A 22,804-nucleotide genomic window follows, 5' to 3' on the forward strand; every position below is an offset into this window, starting at 1 on the left:
CGAATTACAGTTCTGGAGGGGAGAGTCAGTTAGGTGGAGGATGATTTGTATCCGTTGAAAAAGGAGATGCAAGTGATGAAGGGGCAACTGAATATGTGTATGGATAAAATGGACAATATGGAAAATACTATACGCAGGAAAAATATTAGGGTACTAGGCCCCCCCGAGAAAAGTGAAGGTAACTATCTTATCGAATTTATGGAAACATGGATAAAAGACAAAGTAGGGGGCGAGAAGCTATCGAGATTTTTTGCAATTGAAAGGGCGTACAGAATCCCCTATAGGACTGTGGTGGGAAGAAGCCAGCCAAGACCTCTAATTATTCAACTCCTGTCCTATAGAGATAAGATAGTTATCCTTCAGAAAGCAAGAGAACTGAGCAATCTAGAATATAAAAGGGTGAAGATTTTGCTGTATCCGGATTTCCCCCCCCCCTCCGAGTTGCAAAGACAGAGCTAAATTTATAGAGTGCAAAAGGAAATTGCAATATCTTAAAGTAAACTACGCACTACTTTATCCGGCACATTTGAGAGCATCAGCACTGGGGGAAAACGGTATTCTTTAATAACCCAGAAGAAGTCAAATCGTGGTTGGAGAAAAAAAATGAGTGTCAGATTCAACAGGGGGGGAAAGATATGATAAGAAGAAGATAGGAAGAAAGAGGAAATTGATTCTAGATTGCGGTTTGGACTGAAGGGGAGCGTTCCCCTTAATTTTATTTTGTTTTATTTTTTCTTTTCTTTGTTGTTCTTTTTCTTTCCCTCTCAATTATCTCCTCTGAAGAAGTGATGGCCAAGGTCGAGAGGAGGGACTCCTCACTCCTTCCCCCTTGTGGGTTTTTTTTTTTTTTTTTTTTATTTATTTATTTTTCCTCTCCTTGCTGCAATAGGAAAACATTTTGATGAAGTAACGGGAGTGGGTTGGGAGGGAGGGTAGGTGGGAAGGTTATATCACCCTGGGAGGAAAACGGTCACTATGGAAGCCCCATAGATGAGCCCCAAGTGGGGTATGGGGTGGGTGGGGGGAAGGTAGAGGTGAAGGGGTGAATGAATGTATGAATAATATTGTGAGAAAGGAGGTTTCATAGTTTGTAAGGTTGAATAAAGACACCAGTCCATCCAGTTCAACCTGAGTGAGTGTCTACAACTGTCCCCATCCCTGTACATTGCACACTCACACCAGTCCCTACCCTCAAGGAGCCCACAATCCTAGGTCCCCATTCATATACTAGGGCCAATTTTGGACAGAAGCCAATTAACCTACCTGCATGTCTTTGGATTGTGGGAGGAAACCGGAGTACCCGGAGGAAACCCACGCAGGCACAGGGAGAACATGCAAACTCCAGGCAGGTAGTGTCGCGGTCGGGATTTGAACCAGGGACCCTTCTTACTGCTAGGTGAGAGTGCTAACCACTACACCACTGTGCTGCCCTTTAGGTTGTAAGGTTGAGGGTGGGTAAGGGAAGGTATGGCAAAGGTCTGTTGAGTTCACAGAAAATATTAAAAGCACAAAGATGACGTATGGAATAGAAATGAGAATCAATATGGTGGTTAACAAAAGGACACTGAGAAATTGAGTTTAAATAAGGAACAGAGAAGTAAATTCGATAAATTTCACACAAAAAAAAAAAAAAAAGTTAAAATTTGTGCACGGAATGTAGTGAATTTAGAATTAATATATGTGTGGGTGAAACCTCTAGGGAGCACTGGAAAATAGTAGGGGGGAGAATACACAATAAAATACAGAGAGGATGCACAGAATGGATAATAGAATTAATAGGGATGGTATCAAATGGATATTGAGATATCGGGTTTAAATATGGAATTGTGAAGTAAAGGGGGTAATTTCACTAAAAGAGTAAAAATCTGTTCATGGAATGTGCGAGGGGTGAAAGAACAGTTGGAGACGGGCGATATTTTCCATGGGTAGTACGGGAGGTTATGGGATGCTCTGTGTGCAGGAGACCCACCTGGACCGAGATACAATCAGTGTGTTAAGACATAGGAAATACAGGACACCATATCATTCCACGCATACCCCTTATTCAAGGGGAGTGAGTGTCCTGATAGATCCTGGGTTGGGTCTATCCTGCAGACAGAGTATCATAGATGATGGGGGAGATATATTTTCCTTTTTTGTGGGATAGAAGATAAAGTATGTGTGATTGCTAATGTGTATATTCCTCCGCCATTTAATGCAGAAATATTATGAGAGTTGATGAAGTTTATAATAGATAAGCCAGGGATCCCAGTTATAATAGCAGGGGACTTTAACATGACAATGGATCAAAAGATAGATAGGTTCCCACATAAGGCAGGCAGTAGGGAGGGACCTAATGGGTTATTATTTCAATTTTGTGAAGAAACAGGTTTTGTGGATATATGGAGGAGGTGGAATCCCTTGAAAAACATCGAAAGGAGTCATTTCAGATATTTTACGGTTATATAAAGGGAATAGAACAAGAGGGAGAGATAGAGAGTGCAAAAAAAAAAAAAGAGTAAAGTGGGAGAGAGATGTGGGTCCAAATGTCGGTTGAACAGTGGGAGTGGGTTATGGCATTGGGGGCTAAAGTTTCATTATCCCCATCACATATCATATCTCAACTGTATTTGATACATAGGTCATATTATACTCCCCTTAAGTTGTTTAGGTTTGGGAGAAGGCAGGATGCAGAATGTCAAAGATGTGGCGATCGAAGAGGGGATTTAATACACATGATATGGCGATGCCCAAGGTTATGCAGATATTGTTAAGGAGTTATAGGGAGAAATAAACCAATTACTTGGGACATCATTAGAAGTAGAGGCCAAAATCTGTATAATGGGTCTGATAGAAAGGGAGGATGGGTTGGAGGATACTCATAGCGGTAATTAGATGTCTTTTCCAAGGGAGAAAGTTGATCGCTTATAAATGGCAGAGGAAAGAAGCACCCACAGTAAAGGAATGGATGGAAACAGTTAAAGACACGATAGAGAGGTATACATATATATATATATATATATATATATATATATATATATATGGGAAAAGTGGTGTGAGAGGTGTTAGAAGGATGAGTAAGAGTGTAAGGGATGTAAGGTGTATGGATGGAGGAGAGTGTGAACAAGGGGTGGGGGGGGGGGGGGGTGAGGGAGGGATAAATGAAAGATGACCGCTCAATTCTGTTTTTTTTTTTTGTTGTTGTAATGTTAAAAGGTTACTTTTGCCCCCCCCCCCCCTCTTTTTTTTCGGTTTGTTTTGATAAAGTTGTGTATTTAATGCTCCCGGGTGGGGGTATTGGGGGCGCAGTGGACTGATGGGGAAGGAGGGTTGGGATGTATGTTTTGGGAAATAATTGTATATTTTGTGGTTGTGTATCTTAACTTGGAAAAAAAAAATAAAAAAAAAAAAAAGAAGGAGTTAGATTGAAAAAGACTTCCACGTATGATGGTAAATCTTTTGAGAAGACGATTCCGACAGACATCGGTCTCTTAGTACCCGTTTTTCAACAGCCATGCCGTTAAAATCAGCAATGGTAAAACAGGATGAAGTATCGGACCTTGCGACAGAAGGTCTTCTCGCATCGGCAGCCACCAAGGAACATCCGCCACCAGTCGTACTAGGTTGGCGTACCAAGGACATCGAGGACAATCTGGGGCAATCAGAAATACCGGAATCCCCTCTGCCTCCACTCTGCGCAGCAGACGTGGTAATAGATGATGCACCATGGAGCCACCAACACGTCTGACGCGTCGAAAGCGGCTACCATGGAGGCCAAGAACTTGCATGCAGAAGCACAGCGAAGACCTCCTGCAGTTTACCAACAACTTCACCACAGCTTGAAGAGTCTGCAGCTTCTCTGAAGGAGTCCAACAGTAAGCCCAGGTATTCCAAGCGTTGAGTCGGCACTAACACCGACTTCTTTGGGTTCAGCACCCAACCAAACTCCCGGAGAGTCTGCATGGTGATCACTACAACCTCCCTTAATTCCAAGGCGGAAGCTGCTCTCAGAAGGAAGTCGTCTAGGTAACCCACGATTGCGATCCCACATTGCATTAACAGCGCCATAATTTTTGGGGTGCTGACGCCAGGCCAAAAAAGGAGAGCCACAAACTGGTAGTGCTCTTCCCCAACTGCAAATCTCAGAAACCTCTGATGCCTAAGGCATATAGGTATAAGTACATGTCCTGGATATCCAGGGATGCCAAGAAGTCCCCCTGATGGAGTGCAGTGACCACGAAGCAAACCGATACCATCCTGAACCTTTGCACTTTCACAAAGCTGTCGAAGGCCTTCAAGTCCAGGATTGGACCTACCCCTTCTTTTTTGGGGACTACCAACAGATTGGAGTAGAATTCCTTAAACCTTTCTAGCGTCGGTACAGGTACTATCACCCCACACAGCAGCAGGTCCTGTACTGCCCTGAACAGGGCTTCCCAACAAGCCGGAAGTAGAGGTAGGTTGGAGGGAAAAAAAAATCTGGTTGGTGGACAAGAAAGAAACTCTTGTATCCCGATGAAACCAGTTTTCAAACCAACTGGTCAGACAGTAGCAAGGTACACCGGGCTGCAAAATCCTGAAGGCGACACCCGACCCGAGAGTTGGACGGGGCAAATCTAAAAGCGGTAACATTTTTTGTTCGCAGACTTGTTTGGCTTGCGAAACCAGGGGCGCTTTTGTCCTTCAGCAGGTGCCTAGTCGGACTTGGTTGTTTGGTTTGTTCACTCAGTTTGTATTGGTGGTGTGTTCACATTTATATGCATTTACTCTAATAAACTTACTTTCACCCATTTATGTCTGGTTCACTCTGTCGCAGTCACATAGTTCTGGTCACTTCTAGTTCACGACATCCCTTCTCCTAGTGCTTTATTTATAATCTTTTTTATTTGTGCCCGCAATACTGATTACTTCCTTTGTGTGCTTGTGAACAATTTAAAAACTTCAGTTCTTGTTCATTGTGTGCATTTTTTTTTTGTTTTGTTTTTAAGCCACCCCTTCTTAACTTACATCTCTCTTCCTTCTTTCTAGGCTTACATAATTTGTGCGTGTCTTTACATAAATGCAAAACAAGTGAAAAAAATAAATAAAGAAGGGGGGGGGGAATCAAAAGGAGAACTTGCCTTTCTATAGCGAAGAAGAGGGTGACACCGACTGCTGCAGCAGGAATAAAATTAAAAAACACCAAACTATGTTGTGATATGTTCCTTGTTCTTTTCTCTGTATGAGATTTTTCTTTAGATTCTAATCCTGTTTTTTTATTAATGATTTCTTTTTCTATCTCTTGGGCATACTTTCCCCATTCTTCCCATATTTTCTCAAATCTATGCTGTTTCTGGTCGTATAGACCCACCTTTCTGCCTCTAATTTCCTCTCTCCCTTTTCCATTGTCCTATTGTTGGGCTTCGAACGTCTTTCCAGTTTCTTGGTACTATCCTCTTTGCCGCATTTAGTAGCATTTACTATTTTTATAGTATCCATAGACCAATGGAGCAAGAAGTGCTCCAGTTAATACCTATATGCTCCTTTGTCATCCTCTTGATCCATGGGGCTATTTCCTTGCAAAAGACCTTGACCTTCGGGCATGTCCACCAGATATGGGAGGAAAGTTCTTTTCTTTACATCCTCTCCAGCAGTAGTTCTCTGCCGTAGGCTATATTTGTGCGAATCTTGCTGGAGTTCTGTACCATCTGGTCAGGAATTTGTATGACATTTCCTGAATAGATGAACATAGACAGGTAGTGTGTTGCTTCCATCAGTTTCTTTATTTGTGACAAAGTGAATGTGCAGTTTAGTTCATTTTCCCATTCTTTAACCACTTAACAACCGGCCCATGGCCGAATGACGGCTACAGGGTGGTTGCTTAACTCTGGGAGGATGTCATGACGTCCTCCCAGAATTTCGCTCTCTCGTGCACTCGAGAGCATCCGTGACCGCCGGGTCCTGTGGATCATGGTAGAATTTCGCTCATCGCGGCCGTTTACCACGTGATCGCTCTGTCAAATGATGGAGTGATCACTTGTAAACAAACCCTCCCCCTTTGTACCGATCGGTACTGCGGAGGGGGGGGGGGGGGGAAGAGATCAGTGTCAGCAGCGCTGTGGGCTGCATCTGCAGTGCCCACATCGCTGCTCACTGAAATTTAACCCCTCAATTCCCCGCCAATACCCTGCCATACTCGGAGATACCCTGCAATACCCAGCCATAGACATCCCCCCCCACCGTCCTCCGGTGCTTCTACCGAATACGATCAAAGCCAGAATCTTTTTTTTTTTTTTTTTTTTTATTATTTATTTTTTATTTCAGGCTTCCCTGCTTAGAGGTGAGATGTGGGGTCTTATTGACCCCATATCTCACTGTAAAGAGGACCTGTCATGCCATATTCCTATTACAAGGGATATTTACATTCCTTGTAATAGGAATAAAAAATAAATGTCAACCTAAAATAAAGTAAAATGAACAATAAGAAAAAAAGTTTTTTTTAAAGTGAGTGCCCCTGTCCCCATGTGCTCGCATGCAGAAGCGAACGCACACGCAAGTCCCGCCCACATATGAAAACGGTGTTCAAACCACACGTGAGGTATCGCTGTGAACGTTAGAGCAAGAGCAATAATTCTAGCCCTAGACCTCCTCTGTAACTCAAAACATATAACCAGTAAAAAAAAAAAAATAAAAATAAAAAAAAATTTAAAGCGTCGCCTTTGGGGATTTTTAAGTAGCGACGTTTGGCGCCATTCAACGAGCGTGTGAAATTTTGAAGAGTGACATGTTAGGTATCTATTTACTCAGTGTAACTTCATCTTTCACATTATGCAAAAAATGGGCTAACTTTACTGGTTTTTTTTTTTTTTTTTTTTTATTATTAACCAGAAAATTATTTATTTTTTTTGAAAAAAAATAAAAAAATAAAAAAAAAAAAAAACTAGCATTCGAAAAATTGCTACGCAAATACCGTGCAAGATAAAAAGTTGCAACGACCACCATTGTATTCTTCAGGGTGTTTGCTAAAAAAAAAACATATATAATGTTTTGGGATTCTATGTAATTTTCTAGCAAATAAATTATGATTTTTTTCATGTAGGAGAGAAATGTCAGAATTGTCCTGGGTGCTCCAGAACGTCTGATGGTGCTCCCTGCATGTTGGGCCTCTGTATGTGGTCACACTGTGTAAAAGTCTCACTCTAACTTTCACAAAGACCAAATAATATCCACCAATTTGTACTTATTTTTACCAAAGATATGTAGTAGTATAAATTTTGGCCAAAATTTATGAAGAAAAATTACTAATCTTCTAAATTTTATAACAGAAACAAAGAAATTTTTTTTTTTTTTTTTTTAAACAGAATTTTCGGTATTTTCTCTTTTATAGCCCAAAAAATAAAAACGAGCGGTGATTAAATACCACCAAAAGAAAAGCTCCATTTGTGTGAAAAAAAAAAAAAAAAGGACAAAAATTTCATATAGGTCCAGTGTTGCATGACTGAGTAATTGTCATTCAAAATGTGAGAGCACCGAAAGCTGAAAATTGGTCTGGTTATTAAGGGTGTTTAAGTGCCCAGTGGTCAAGTGGTTAATAAAGTAGGGTGTTATGTTTTTTTTCCCTCACCAAGAATTAGTTTGTACATTTGGGATAATTAAGGATTAGGTCTAGACCGCTTCGCCCTTGTGCACACGGTCGGAGATTCCGACAACCAAATCCGTCGGATTTTGTCCGAAACTGTTGTATACACATGGTCGGACGAAGAAGTTGTCGGAAAATCCGATCGTTCAGATAGTGATAACGTTATTTCGTTACGACGGGACTACATTCAGGCCAGTAGCCAATAGCTTTGGTGTAGGAATTTGATCTGAGCATGCGTGGCACTTTGTCCGATCGGAGCATTTTGTCAGAAAATATTTCCGGCAAGTTGGAAATTTGGTCCGACGGAAACAGTCCGAATATCGGATAAAACGCTCTGATCAGACGCATTCCATCGGAATCTCCGATCGTGTATACAAGGGCTTCATCTTCTCAAAATGTAGTTAAATGTAGTCTGAGGCCTTACTTGATTTATTATTAATTTTTTTTTTTTTTTTTTTTACAAATAACACCACACACACACCACAAACATGTTTATTACTTGAAAAGACAAAAAAAGTTCACACTTACAGACAGTATACATTGGCAGTACATACAAACAGGCATCTTATGGGTACATTCAAATAGCATATACAAAAAGACGTAGATCATTTTCATAGTGCAGTGCATATGTAGAGGCAACGTTGCCGGCGGCTATGCCATAAAAGCAGAGTGCAAAATGATTTATATGGTTAAGTATCATGGGGGTTCGTGGAGACATCGTTACATGTATCTGCATTGTCTAGCCAAGGATCCCAAATTTTCCCGTACTTGACCGGGCAGCCCCTATGAGCATAGACCTCCTTTTTGTAGGGTAGAACGCCATTAATGACGGCTATTCATTCCTGAAGAATTGGGGGTGATGCCCTCAGTAACCTGGCCACAAATAAGGATTCATGCAGAAAGGTGATGTGGAATTTATCCGATTCAGGGTCTGGGAACACTCCTAGTAAGCATTGCTGGGGGCAGAGTGTCAAGGGGGATCCCATCTTGTCGTGTATGAATTTTACAATCTGGGACCAATAGTCCTGCATTGAGGGACATGACCATATAAAGATAGTACCTTCTACTATCAGGGCCATTACATCTAGGACATAGCAGGTTTTGGTCTGGTTTATATTTGGCCAAACGTCTGGGGGTAATATAAACTCTGTGGGACGATCAGAGAGCTTGGTGGACACTTTTTTGAAGGTATTCAATGCATCCTCCCATTCCTCGTCCTCCATCACCCCCACCCATCTGTCCTTCAAACCATATGCTAGGGTTACAGCTGTAGGTCGAGTGAGGTCGTTTTATAACAAGGAGATAAGCTTTGAGGGTTCCTGTCCCATCAGGACACCCACGATGTCCATGCGCTCTGTATTTTTGAGTAGGCCAGCGAATTGGGTCTGGACGGTGTGACGGAGCTGGTAGTACCGAAAGAGCATGGAATTAGGAAGCTTTAAGTTGTCTGAGTTGTAGGAACGATTTTAAGGTATTGTCACAATAAAGATCAGAAAGGCATGATATGCCCTGGGACATCCAGAGGTTATGGTCAGGTACAGATAATTCCCTCAGGCCTGGATTGTCCCATAGTGGTGTTATTGAATGTGTGGGAGGTGCCCGTAATCCGAGTCTGACTATCCCCCATATCTTACAATGGTTGTAGAGCAATCCCCTGCGACCACCCAAGAGTCAACCTGGTCTCTGAATATTAGTTGATAGGGGTGGCTGCATGTATGGAAATAGGGGGTGCACACCAGCGCCAGGTAGTGGTCCTTATCCTGTTTGTCCAGGTAGTAGGGATGGGACAGTTGCGCTGCTATGTAGTAAGCATTAAAATCCGGTAGTGCCGCACCCCCCCCCCCCCCCCCCCAGGTCCAATACCATTTTTATTAGGTTTATGCGGCCCATTACGCCAAAGGGGGAAGTTTAGCCCACATTTGTGTTTTGGTTTTAAAGGGAGGCCATCAGAGGTTCTAAGTTAAAACTTGATATACTCTTCTGGAGAGCAGGTAATGACAATGCCTAGATATTTCATAGAGCTAACTCGGAGAAGGGGCGAGGAGGCTTGAGTTTCTGTGGGGGGGGGGGGGAGGTTGGACTGCAATGTCTAAAGGGAGAATCTGGGATTTGCCCCAGTTTATCCGTAATCACGAATAATTACCAGAGGTTTGTATTGTGTCTAGTGCCGTTAGAAGGGAGGGACCAGGGTCTGCTAGATACAAAAGCATATAGTCGGCATAGAGACTTATTGTCTCAACCAGGCTTCCATGTTGTAGTCCCCTGATCCCCCGGTGTGCCCACAGGGAATACGCAAAAGGCTCCACCGCCAGGGCATACAGCAAAGGGGACCGCCCTGACACGTTCCCCTGGAGTGGGGGAAGGCGTCAGAGACCCTCCGATTGACCAGCACCCTGGCACTGGGACCCTGGTAGAGGAGGCGGATCCATCTAAAAGTTGGGCCCGAAACCAAACCACGCCAGGCATTCCCAGAGGTAGACCCACTCAACTGAGTCAAACGCCTTTGCGGCGTCCAAGGACACCATAACTCTGGATCCCATCTGGTCATGCTCAGCTTGTAAATTCATGTTTAATCTGTATAGATTTTAGGCTGTATTTTTTGCTGGCATGAATCCCATCTGGTCTGGGTGGATCAGGGTCAGTATCACCTCATTCAAGCGCAGCACCAGAATTTTAGTTAGGATTTTAATATCCAGTTGGAGAAGGGATATCGGGCGGTACGACTCAGGGAGCTTAAGGTTCTTAACGGGTTTGGGTATGAGTACTATGTAGGCCTCCCCCGTGGGATTTAGGTAGGGAACCAACCCAGAATATGTGGGAGAATAACTCCCGCAGTCTAGGGATCATAGTTTCAGCATACGTTGTGTAGAATTCAAGCAGAAGCCCGTCAGACCCGGGCGCTTTAGATGGTTTGAGGTGGGATAAGGCCCTGGATATGACTCGCCAACAATCTACCAAATGGGCAGATCTCAAATGATTTTTTATTTTTACTAGTCTCCTTGCTTTAAATGAGGTTGCCATTTTCTCAGATGATGTATTTAATTTAGGGTCTATAAATTGTATTGAAATTTCCCCCCAGGACTACACAACCCTCCTTAAATCTGTCCAGCTTCCCCAAAGTTTTCACTAGGAAGTTTACCGTGCCATTATTTGTAGTGATGCACCGAAATTTCGGCCGCCGAAACATATCGGCCGAAAATGCCCTTTTCGGCAATTTGCCGAAAGAGAAAAACGGCCGATAATGGAGCCGAAAATGGGGCGTGGCCTGTGTGGGGGCGGGGCTCCGCCCCTGCCCCTGGTGACGCCCATCATGGGGGGTGCATAGCGCAGGAGAGCCACCTCCGCCGCCTGTTTGATCACAGCGCCGGGAACATCACAGCTTTCATTTCATTAGCTGTGTGTTCCCGGCCGTGCGCCGTCACATACAGCCCCTCCCCCTTGTCCAGACACTTAGATAGACAGATCATCCGCAGGATTAGACGGATGATCTGTCTATCAAAGTGCCCGTACAAGGGGGAGGGGCTGTGTGTGACGGCGCACGGCCGGGAACACAGCTATTGAAATGAAAGCTGTGATGTTCCCGGCGCTGTGATCAAACAGGCGATGGAGGCGGCTGGCTGCAAAGGGGGACACACTTGGCTGCAAAATGGGGACACACTTGGCTGCAAAATGGGGACACACTGGCTGCAAAAATGGCACAATGGCTGCAATGGGGGATGCCTCCTGTACCACGTTCTCTGACCATCTCCTGTACCGTGTCCCCAGTCTCTGACCATCTCCTGTACCGTGTCCCCAGTCTCTGACCATCTCCTGTACCGTGTCCCCAGTCTCTGACCACCTCCTGAACCATGCATGCAGTCTCTGACCACCTCCTGAACCATGCATGCAGTCTCTGACCACCTCCTGTACCATGTCCCCAGTCTCTGACCACCTCCTGTACAATGTCCCCAGTCTCTAACCACCTCCTGTATAAAAATATTTTTTTAAAACAGTCATTTTCGGTATCGGTGCTGTTTCGGTATCGGTTTTCGGCCTAGTGTATTTTTCATTTTCGTATCGGTTTCGGCACCAAAAAACCCATTCGGTGCATCCCTAATTATTTGGTGCGTATATGGAGGCAAATGTGTAACAAAATCCATGCAATATGCCCTTAATGAACCTTCCCTCCGGATCCATTTGTACCTCCGTGGGCCTCACGGGGCATGATTTCCCAAATGCTATAGATACCCCTCTTGCTCTTACGAATGGAGAGAATGTATGGAACTATTGATTATATGGAGATGTTGGTAATTTAGGTAGCAATTCTGTATGCCCATTCTATATTTTTAAAATCATTAACACCTTTTAATTTTTTTTTCCTTCTCTCCGGAGAAGTCTGTCCCACACCTTGTATCCTTAGAACCTCCACAACATAACACTCTCTTCCTAAGAGAGTACCATCTACTAGAGGGGTTAACCCTTATGGGCAACCCCTGCCCTCCCCCTCCTTCCTGTCTGCTGAATGCAGATTAACCAGTCCCTCATCAGGACCTAAATATTTTTATCGCGTTAGCCCTTTACCCTTTTTTTTTTTTATCCCAGACCATTGACATTTAATACCACGTTCGTCACAGATTGGGGGGGGGGGGGTCAAGAAAAATGAAAAAAAAAAAAAAAAAAAGGAAGGGAGGGGGAAATGAGAAGAAGATTAGCAACTCCCCTACCCCCTTCTTTATGCATTAATACAAATCAACAACTCCCCTCCACCACTCTTGGTGCATCTATATACATCAGTATATTCTCCTCCCCTCTTCACCCCATCGGTGAATGATAATACCAAACAGAGAACGTTGGGACTTTAAATGAGGCGGTGACCGGGTAAGGTCAGTTGCCTCCATCCCTATTTGAATAAAGCAATGAAGATGACTGGAGGGATGTACTCTGTACACTGTAGATTGGTGTACTCATGACTACCCTCATGCAACTTACCATTGATTTTCCAATAAATGTAAATGTTTTACACCTGCCTGCTTCATTTAAAGTCCCAACCTCCAGTCATCTTCATTGCTTTACCAAACATATCCAAAAGAGTTTCGCCTTTTCTTTCTCTCCCCGAAAAGATATCATGTCCTCTGAGTGCCATGAGACCACCGCTCAGGGCGCTGTATTACAGTCTTTACGTTGTTTGGTCTCCAGTCTACAAAGTCAGTTGGAGGTAGGTCCAGTATCTCCAAAAACAAACAAACATTCTTAAGTCATCTTTTGTGCGGAGTACCGCCGGTTTCCCATTTCTTGATGCTATTAAGGCAAAAGGGAATCCCCATCGATACCTGATCTCCACTTTCCTCATTGCTTCCAATAATGGGCGCACCATTCTACGCTGCATTAGAGTCCTATGTGATACTGTCCTGAGGGGGTAATAAGATTTTTAAACCCTGGTCTGAGGGTGTGTCTCCCAGCTCCAGAAGCCCCTCCTTACTTCTCCCGTCACCGTCCCCACTCCCGGGTTCGCCTGCACATTTTGGGGTTTGCAGGTTACCCTTTCATTCCAACACCATCTGCCCCTCCCCTCCATTGACTGACGGCCTATTCCGGCCGTCCGTGGGCTTCGGTTCTGTGGACTGTGTGTGTTGCATGGGAGAGCCGCGTCCCATTCTCCCCTGCATTCCTCCAGCCTCGGGGGAGCTATATCGCTGCTGCATCATTCCGGCCCCCCTCTCCTCTTTGCGGGGTCATGTATGCTCTCAACCCTCCCACTGCGCTCCGGCTGTCCCCCCTCTGGCTGGCTGCAGGGCAGCTCGCCTATGGGTAGTCATCTCCTCTGCTGCTTATCTCACTGCGTACTGTGTGCAGCTCATGTCTGGCATCTCTTCGCATCAAGCTTCAGGTACTGCTTTTTCGAGGTCCGGGTGTGTGAGGGAGCTGACATCTCACATGGCCTATTCACTCAGTCGGTGAATTACAGAGAAAAGGATTTTACCAGAAGGAGAAGGAGAAGGAGAAGGAGAAATTCTATTTTCCCTTATATTCTCTGACTGACACAGCTCCTCTCTTTAGACCATTGGGACATCCCCAAGCGGTGCCAAAACAGCAAAGAAAAAAAAAACCCACACGTGTGGGGAGTAATCAGCTTTTTTTTTTTAACAAAAAAAAAAAACAAACACACACCACACACACACAACAGGATGCTTCCCAGAGGCATTACCATCAAAACCGCACCAGAACTGCGGTAACAAAAAGCAACAGTGCATTTACTTAAAAAGTACAGCATTTTTTTTGTTTGTTTTTTTGGTAAAAACACAAAATGTGCAATTGCAATTATACAGCCACCTGCAAAACTTTGTGGCCAAAATAGGCATCAGCCGATGCACTGACATCTACCTTGTAGAATTTTGTAAAAGTATGAACAGACGACCAAGTCGCCACTTTACACACTTAAGCAACAGACGCTCCATGTTGAAAGGCCCAAGACGTTCCGATTGCCCTTGTGGAGTGGGCCGTGACTGGAAAGGGGAGCACCTGTCCCTTTAAGGCGTAGGCCGGTGCTACAATATGCCTGATCCACCTGGAAATGGTGGCCAACAAGAGCGCCATGCCTTTTTTTTTCCCCTCGACCAACAACCGAAACAAAAAAGGGAGTCTGGCTTCTGAAATGGAGCCGTGGCAGACAAATACACCCTCAGAGCCTGGACCACGTCCAGGGCAGGAAGGGCCACCGCCTTAGGAGATGTCGGCTTAGGACACAGAGATGGTAGCACAATGTCTTCATTGATGTGGAACACCAAAACCACCTTCGGCAGAAAAGAAGTTTGCGGATGCACCACTACCTTATCCCTGTGGATAAACAGATAGGGCGACTTGCAGGACAAGGCCTCCAGTTCCAAAACCCTCCTGGTCAATTTAATAGCCACTAGAAAGAGCACTTTCTGGGAAAGAGTCAGAGGGATCTCTGATATTTTCAAATGGTGGTTTTTGAAATGCTGATAAACACCAGGGGGTAACAGTGGACGCACCGAAGGAGCTACATGTCGGACCCCTAGAACAAAAGTGCTCAATAGAGAGAGTGAGATGCGGGGGGAGGGGGTGCTTAAAGCCAAATTTTTGCTCTACTCCTTGCTGTAGAAAACAGCAGGATCCCGAAAATAGAAAAAAGGGAGCGGAACGCCATCCCTTTCTCCTCATACAGAGATGTATGCTTTCCAGGTACGATGGTATATCTTCCAAGAAGATTTCCCTGCCCTCAGCAAAGTTGGGATCACCGAGTCCGAAAGACCCCGGTTCTTCAACACCTGGCTCTCAAAAGCCATGCCGTTAAAACCAACGATGGTAAAGCAGGATGGAAAATCAGACCGTGAGACAGAAGGTCTTCTCGGAACGGCAGTTGCCAAGGGGCGTCCGCCACCAGGCGGGCTAGGTCTGCATACCAGGGATAATGGGGCCAATCACTGGAATACCCTCGGCCTCCACTCTGCGGAGCAAACGTGGTAACAGTTTCAGTGGAGGGAAGGCATAGATCAGCTGGTACTGATCCCACAGAGCCACCAGCGCTTCTGATGTGTCTGCCCCAAGGGCCTCTTGTCCTGGACACAAATCTTGGCACCTTCGGATTGAGATGGGAGGCCAGAAGATCCACATCTGGTGTGCCCCATCGCAGGCACAATAGTCTGAAAACCTCCAGATGCAAAGGTCATTCTCCTGGGTCCAGCATTTGGCTACTTAAATAATCCACCTGCCAGTTCTCCACTCCCGGGATGTAGATGGCTGACAGGGCCGGTACATGTCGCTCAGCCCACTGAAGGATGTGAGCGACCTCCCATGCAACGGCCAAGCTTCTTGTTCCACCTTGGTGATTGGACGTATGCCACCGACGTGGCGTTGTCTGACTGGATCCTGATCGGGCACCCTCAAAGTCTTATCGACCACGTGGAGAGGCATATCCTGATCGGTCTCAGTTTGAGCAGATTGATCAACAACTTTGATTTCTCCACCGACCAGAGGCCCTGGGTCGATTGAACTCCCATTACTCTACCCCAGCCAGATAGGCTGGTGTTCGTTGTGATCACTGTCCACTTCAGAGGTAGGAACGACTTCCCGGACCGAAATGCCAGGGACCTCAGCCACCAAATCAAGGAATCCCACACTAACCGGCTCACCTGAATCTGCCGATCCAGGGACAACTGAGATTTGTCCCAATTTGTCAAGATCTCCTTCTCGAAGACTCTGGTGTGAAACTGGGCATATGATACTGCCTCAAAAAAGGAGGCCACCACGAGTGCCAGGACTCACATGCAGAAGCATAGCGACAACCACCTGCAGTTCATCAACAGTTTTACCACGGCTCTGAGAGTCTGCAGCTTGTCTGAAGGGAGGAACGCTCTCGCTTCCATGGAGTCCAACAGCAAGCCTAGGTACTCCAAACGCTGAGTCGGTACGATCACCAGTTTTAGGTTCAACAGCCACCCAAATTCCTGCAGGGTCTGCTTGGTGATCGCACATCCTCCTCTAATTCTGAGGCGGAAGATGCCCTCAGAAGGAGATCGTCAAGGTATCCCACGTTGCCACAGCAACACCAAAACAGGAGCTAATACCTTGGTAAAGACTTGGGGGGGGCTGATGCCAAACCAAAAGGGAGAGCCACAATCTGGTAGTGGGCTTCCACGACTGCAAATCGCAGAAACTTCTAGCACATATGGGTTTGTGCAGGTATGCATCCTGAATGTCTAAGGATGCCAGGGAGTCCCCTTGATGGAGTGCAGCGACTACTGAGCGAACTGATTACATTCTGAACCTCTGTACTTTTACAAAGTAATTGAGGGCTTTTAGGTCCAAGATTGGACATACCCCTTCCTCCTTGGTGACTACAAACAGATTTGAGTAGAACCCCTGGCAATGTTCCGAGTCCGGAACAGGTACTATCAACCCATCACTCGGCTGGTCCCTTACCGCCCCCAAGAGGGCCTCCCGGCGAGCCAGGAGTACAGGTATGCTGGAGGGGAGGAATCTGTTTTGCGGCCAAGAGAGGAACTCTAACTTGTAGCCTGAGAAAATCAGATCGCAGACCCATTGGACAGCCGAGAGGTAGACCAGGCTGCAAACTTCCAAAGGCGACCCCCCCCCACCCATGTTGTGGGCAGGGGCAAACCTTCATGCGGTAGCACTGTTGCTCGCAGGCTTGTTTGGCTTGAGGTTCCAGGGACTCTTTGGTCCTTCAGAGGTTATCCCGTCGGGCTGGGGACGTCGAAGCCCCGGGTGGACGAAAAAGCAGTTTGTGAGCAGAGAAAGAGGGCCCTTGCCTACGAAGTGGCTCCTTAGCCTTCCTGGCCTGTGGTAGTAGTATACTCTTACCACCAGTGGCATCTTTAATAAGGTCATCTAAAGAAGCTCCAAAGAGCCAGTCGCCAAGGAAGGGAAGATCCCTCAGGGCTTTTTTTTTTTTTTTTTTTTTTTTTTTTTTTTAGATGCCTGGCCAGCAGACTAGCATTTTAACCAAATCGGGCTCCTCAGCACCACAGCTGACACTGAAGCCCTGGACAACAGAGGAAGGGTATGCCTCACAAACATACTTCAGGCCTTGCACTAGTTGGTCTGTGTCAGGGCTGGCTTAGCCCTTCCTTCTCTGAGCTGACTGCTCAGCTGTCGGCTAATTGCAAGCTCTCATCTCTCTCCACGGTTACCAGCTGTTCCTGATCATGCGCGTCTGACCTGCCTACTTAAAGCTGTCCAGCTCACTTCACCTTTGCCACATCACAAGAAACCATCTCCTGTGGTTCTGTACAAAGACTGACCCAAAAGGGACCGCTACATCAGGAGAGGGATGTTGGGGGGGGGGGCAGGGGCTGCTTTTTAGCACCTTTGCGCCCACGCACCGCCTCCATCTTGGCAACAAACAAATTGAGGACCTCCGACAAAGCGTCCAGAGGCACTGCACAGTCGGCAGGCGAAACACACCAGTTTCTGAAGCCATGCTGACCCTGCCCTGTCTACCACCTGATGGGGACTTAGGACAGTGATGGTCCCACTCTCCTACCTGCTGCTGGCTGAGATGCTCTTTCCTGCAGGACTCACCACCCTGACTGGTTCTGCGCTGTCCAGCTAGTAGTGCTTGTGTCAGCTCCCAGGTGCATAGGAGTTGTCCAGAGATGCTGCAAATAGTGCTGAAAGAAAATGGTCCAGAAAAAAAAAAAAAAATAAATAAAAAAAAAAAAACACACAACAAACACAGGGAAAATGGCTGCCAAGCTACAGGGAACATGCTGCTCCTTGCCCCACCAAAGATGGCCGCCGAACACTGTATACCATGAGGGACATTGAAACAAACAGGCAAGAATGGCAGTGAACAGGGCTACACCTGTACAGATAGGTACAGCCTCTAGACACCCCCAGGGAGAGATCCACACATCCAGGGCACAGGCAGCCAGCACAGCCCCCCCCCCCCGGTCAGAAAGCCCCTGCATATGATACACACCACTCAGCAGCCTCATGCAGCATCCCCCCACAGTGGGGGGGGGGGGAGAAAAGAGGGAGGTGAGGGACACCCAAATCGACTTCCCATGATGGAATGCCCAGCTGCTCAGCCCCACCGAAGCAGGGAGAGCTGTGCTTACCAGTCCTGCAGAGCAGGGAGACATTCCATCACAGACCCACGCTCCGATCAGTACGGGGTGGCTGCTGGCCCGGCACACGGACACAAACATCAGTAGCCCGGTCATATGTGTGCCCGGAGCATTAACGCTCACCGACCACCTCTGGAGCTGAGGCCTGTCGTGGCTGACCCAGCGCGTAGCTCTGGCCTGCACATGCTCGCTGGCCAGGCTGGGGAGACTACAAGGATAAGGGTTATCCAGCCTGTCACCCAGCCGGCTGTTTATAGCAGATAACAGCATCTATCATCTTGCGCAAAAAGCAAAGCTTCTGCAGAAAAAAACATGGACCGATGGGCCCATCAGGGTTCCTAGGTCCTTCTCCACTAGACAAAATGAAACTGAAGCTGCATGGCAGGCTGAGGGGTTGTTGCCTAAGGGACCGCCCCTTGGGCGGAACTAGAATTTCTGAGTTTTTTTACATCACATGTTATGCCTAGTCTTCTCCTAAAGGTGGCGTAACAACCCAATGGTCTAAAGAAAAGCTGTGTCAGTCAGTGAGTATAAGGCTCCATGCACACTGAAGCTCAAAAAAGCTATTTCTGGACGCCAGATTGCTGGCACAAAACGCTGGTTTAAAAACCTGCTTTTAACAGCGTTTTATACTAGCGTTTATGAGCGTTCTACAGCGTTAGCGTTAATGGGCGTTTTTTATAAAAATACACAGAAGACACTCCAAAAATCCCACAATGCATTGAAAAATAGAATGCCGAACACTAATGAACGAGCGTTTATGAGCGTTTATCGGCGTTTGTCGTTTTTTGGCGCTGAAAAATGGAACTTTGAACGCGAATTTCTGGCGTTCAGAAAAAAGCCCATAAACTCCACTGCTCATTAAAGCTGAAAAACGTCCATGTGTGCATGGACACATAGGCTAACATAGAGTGGAGTTTATGGGCTTTTACAAAAAACGCCCAAACTCCAATAAACTGCAGTTTATCAGCTCCAGTGTGCATGGAGCCTAAGAGAAAAAAGGCAGTAAAGAATAAAAATGGACCCCAACAGCCAGCGCAGCCCCCCACCAAAGCGCGTAGCCCTCCGGCCAGGTACATACACCGCACCTCATGCCCAGTCACACAGTGGCCCCAGCAGGGGGGGGGGGGAGGAGGGAATGAGGGAAAGAGGAAAGGGAGAGGGAGAGACCCCCTGGTCGACCTCCCAGGGAATGCCCAGCTGCTCTATCCTGCCGAGGCAGGGAGAGCCGTACTTACCCCTCCTGTCGGGATTGCTGGACGCATTCCACCACAGACCCATCACACTGTGAAACAGACAGCAGTAACCCGGTCATATGTGTGCCCCAGAGATTATAGCTCACCGGCCGCCCCTGGAGCATGTCATGGCCGACCCAGCACGTAGCTAGGGACTGCTCATGCTCGATGGCCAGGCTGGATAGACAAGGATCTATATTATCCTGCCTGTCTCACCCAGCACGGCTGTTGATTACAGGATCAAAAAATATAATATATATACATTTTATTTTTATTTTATTTATTTTTTTTCCCCCCAGGACCAATGGTCCCCTCAGGGATCCAGGTCCTTCTACACTAGGCAGGAAAAAAAAAAAAACATACACAGCTGCAGGAATCAGGGTGAGGGGTTATAGCCAGAGGGACTGCCCCCTGGGTAGTGCCGTGCAGTCTTGCTGTTTTACATGCGTTACATGTTCTGCCTAGTCCTCTCCTGAAGGTGACGTGAAAATACTAAGGTCAAGAATTAAAGGAGCTGTGTCCCTCACTGAACAAAAAGAGAATTTATTTTTTTTGTTGTTTTTTTTTTTTTTTTAATTGTCTTTACACCCAGTGGTGATCAAATACCACCAAAAGAAAGCTCTATTTGTGAGAAACAAAGGATGCCAATTTTGTTTGGGTACAGCTCTGGTGGTCTTCCTTCCGTCTTGGGGGGGGGGGGGGGGGGGGTCTTCTTGCCGGACCTCTGCTTTCTTCTCCTAGCTCTTTTACTAGCGGTGGCCCGTTCTTCTGTCGCCGCCGCCTCTTCTTACGACTTTGGGGGTCTTGTCCCCCTCTTCGGTTCTTCTTGCCAGGCCTCCACTTTCTCTTCTTCCTTGAGATGTTGACTGGACGCTGTCTCTGGCCGCAATAACAGGGACGCGTTGCGTGGCGACTTATATAGGGATAATGGGTGGGGTCACCGGGGAGAAGGAGAATTTTGAGTCAAAACTTCTGTCTAAATCCGCCAGACTTTTGGGGGAAAAAAGTCGGCCGGAGCCCACACACAGGCGGATTGTCTGGCAGACTCTGGTCTGCCGGACCAAGTCCGCCAGATAGTCCGATCGTGTGATCATTACTGACACTTTGCAGGAATCAGTGACACTAATAGTGATCAGTGCTAAAAAAATATGCACTTTCACTGTATTGACACTGGCTGGGAAGGGCTTACAAATCTAGGGGGAATCAAAAGAATTAACAGTGTCCCTAGCCAGTGTTTGTATACGGTGTCAAGGACCATACACACTGTCAGAAAACCTGAAGTTAAATTTTGTCCGATGAACGATCTGCCTATTTTCTGATCGTTAGTATGCTGCTTTTGACAGCCGATTAAGCATTTTCGTCAGACAAGAACCTGGATGTGCAGGCTCCAAAATTTTTGTATGATCATTTTCTGATTGCAAGTTCCCTCTTCACTTTCGAAGTGAGACTAGCATAAAAAATAAATAAAAAATAAAATAAAAAAATAAATAAAAAAAAACCCCTGACAAAAATACATCCAATAATCTGAACAAAAGTCATAATCAAGAACAAAGGAAAAAAAAAAAAAAAAAAAAAAAAAAAAAAAAAAATCGATCACCACCACCCCCTCTCCTTGTCCACAACAGAGATCTGCCTTGTTTACATAGATCAGCATTATGTGCATTTTACCAGACAGACGGGTTCCAGTGGACAGCCATTGCCCGTCACCCGTAGATCAGCTTCTGTTATGAACAATCCCAGCAGAAGCATCCCGCCGGCAGAAAAGCAGAATGGAATAAATGTATACATAAATTCTACACAGGAGAGCCACCCTGTAGCAGTAAAACTGCTATAGGGTGGTCTATAAGTGGATAAGACATGGGTGGGCTGCCAGAGGCTATCACAGCAATTAGGTGACTGGGAAACAAGTGTCCCAGGTCCCAATTATTGGCAAGAGCTAGGAAACACCAAAACGCCACCCCCCCAAAACATTCAGGTATCAGCAGGGAATCCTGCTGACAGCTGATGAATCATCAGTTAAGGAGTGATGAATGGAGCCATAGCTCTGGCTTCAACATGCTGGAGTACATTTCATTCATTTTAAACTCCCAGGAGGCCACAGTAAGGCATGGCGGCATCCCCTGTCTCTCCCAAAAGCTGGAGCCAAGGTAAGTTCCCCCCCAGTAACAGCTTAGTTTGACACAGCAAACAGATAGGCATTAATGACAGCAGGCCATGAGTATTATAAAAATCTAAGACGTGTACTGTATGTTGCATAAACACCATTAGGTAGAGAACAGTGCTCAACACTGTAGCTACACACGGATGCCACCAGACAAATAACTTACATGTTTTCCACTGCAGACACATAAGTGAAATTATAGGCAAGCAACAGATGTATTGAATGCCCGCCATCTTATTGTCAGATATGCCATTCAGTAAACACCTTCGCCTTGAAGTTTACCTGCTAATTCTTGCTGGCGAAGATAATCAGCGGCAGAATTTTTTCATGAATCTGTGCTCAGGACGTTTCTCTTCCTGGTGTCTCACCAGCCCCACCCCACACCTTCGCCGCTGGTTGGCTTAAGGTTTAAAGCCCTGCATCTTCATTGGTTATGTGTCAAGCAATACATTTTTGGAGGCGGGATTCATGCTCTCTGCGTAAGCCGTGCTGTGGTTATTTAACTCTTTATCGTTCAGTTCACACACAATTTTGGTGTGAATTTTAACACACCAGTTCGTTGTGCTGCTGATTTGGTAGACTTTGTTGCGTATAACCTAATTGTGCTTTATTTTTTGTTACTAAACTGTATGGGCAACCCTTCTTTTTGTTGTACTGTATTGTTCCCAACTTTTATTTTGAGGGACTGTCCCTCTTTGAAAACCAAATATGTGTTCTGTTGTCTGTTGTTTCTCTTTTTGGTCTGACGTATAAACTTAAAAAAAAAAAAGCTATTTAACTACCAAGCGTTTTATTCTACACTAAAACTGACCATACAGCTTAAAGAGGAAGTAAACCCTGGGTTTACTTCCTCTTTGATTCCCTGTGTAGTGTCATATTTTGCTCCCCATCGTAGAATGCTCCGGAAGTGACGTAGCGGCCAGAAATTTCGCACTACGCATGCTGCGATGCATTCCAAACACTCGTGCCACGCGTTACCAGAGGATTTGCGACAATGTCGTTCAGTGAAACCGTCAGATAATGTCACGGGAGTGAGGGGAGTAAGCGTGACGTTAACTTTAGACAGAGCGGAGAGCGACGGAGAGAGAGCGGGTAACCGCAGGTCGGGGAGGGGATTACCTCCCCTCACTTTCGTGACATTATCTGACAGTTTCACTGGTCTGCATTGTCGCAAATCCTTTGGAACGCATGGAGCAAGTGTTTGGAACGCATCGCGCAT

At 46.0% G+C, this 22,804-nt stretch overlaps 1 protein-coding gene across 4 annotated transcripts in view; it reads right to left on the reverse strand.

Annotated features, from left to right (window-relative positions):
- LOC143957013 (membrane-bound acylglycerophosphatidylinositol O-acyltransferase mboat7-like) overlaps positions 1 to 22,005 on the reverse strand; it is a 788,470-nt gene extending 766,465 nt beyond the window's left edge. The window contains exon 1 of one of the 4 annotated variants that reach the window (XM_077467161.1): positions 21,868 to 22,005. Coding sequence is in view for 1 of the 4 variants with exons in the window: in XM_077467163.1 (XP_077323289.1) it covers positions 21,752 to 21,818 (67 nt within the window). In the remaining 3 variants the exon portion in view is untranslated. Of the gene's footprint in view, positions 1 to 21,751 lie in introns of all 4 variants that reach the window. The other 3 variants (XM_077467165.1, XM_077467162.1, XM_077467163.1) reach the window with 3 other exon arrangements.
- Between the last annotated feature and the right edge of the window lie 799 nt (positions 22,006 to 22,804).

Source organism: Lithobates pipiens, unplaced genomic scaffold (genome assembly GCF_037356315.1).
Source record: "Lithobates pipiens isolate NorthernLeopardFrog02 unplaced genomic scaffold, aLitPip1_a1.2 Scaffold_48, whole genome shotgun sequence".
NCBI classification, from domain to species: domain Eukaryota; kingdom Metazoa; phylum Chordata; class Amphibia; order Anura; family Ranidae; genus Lithobates; species Lithobates pipiens.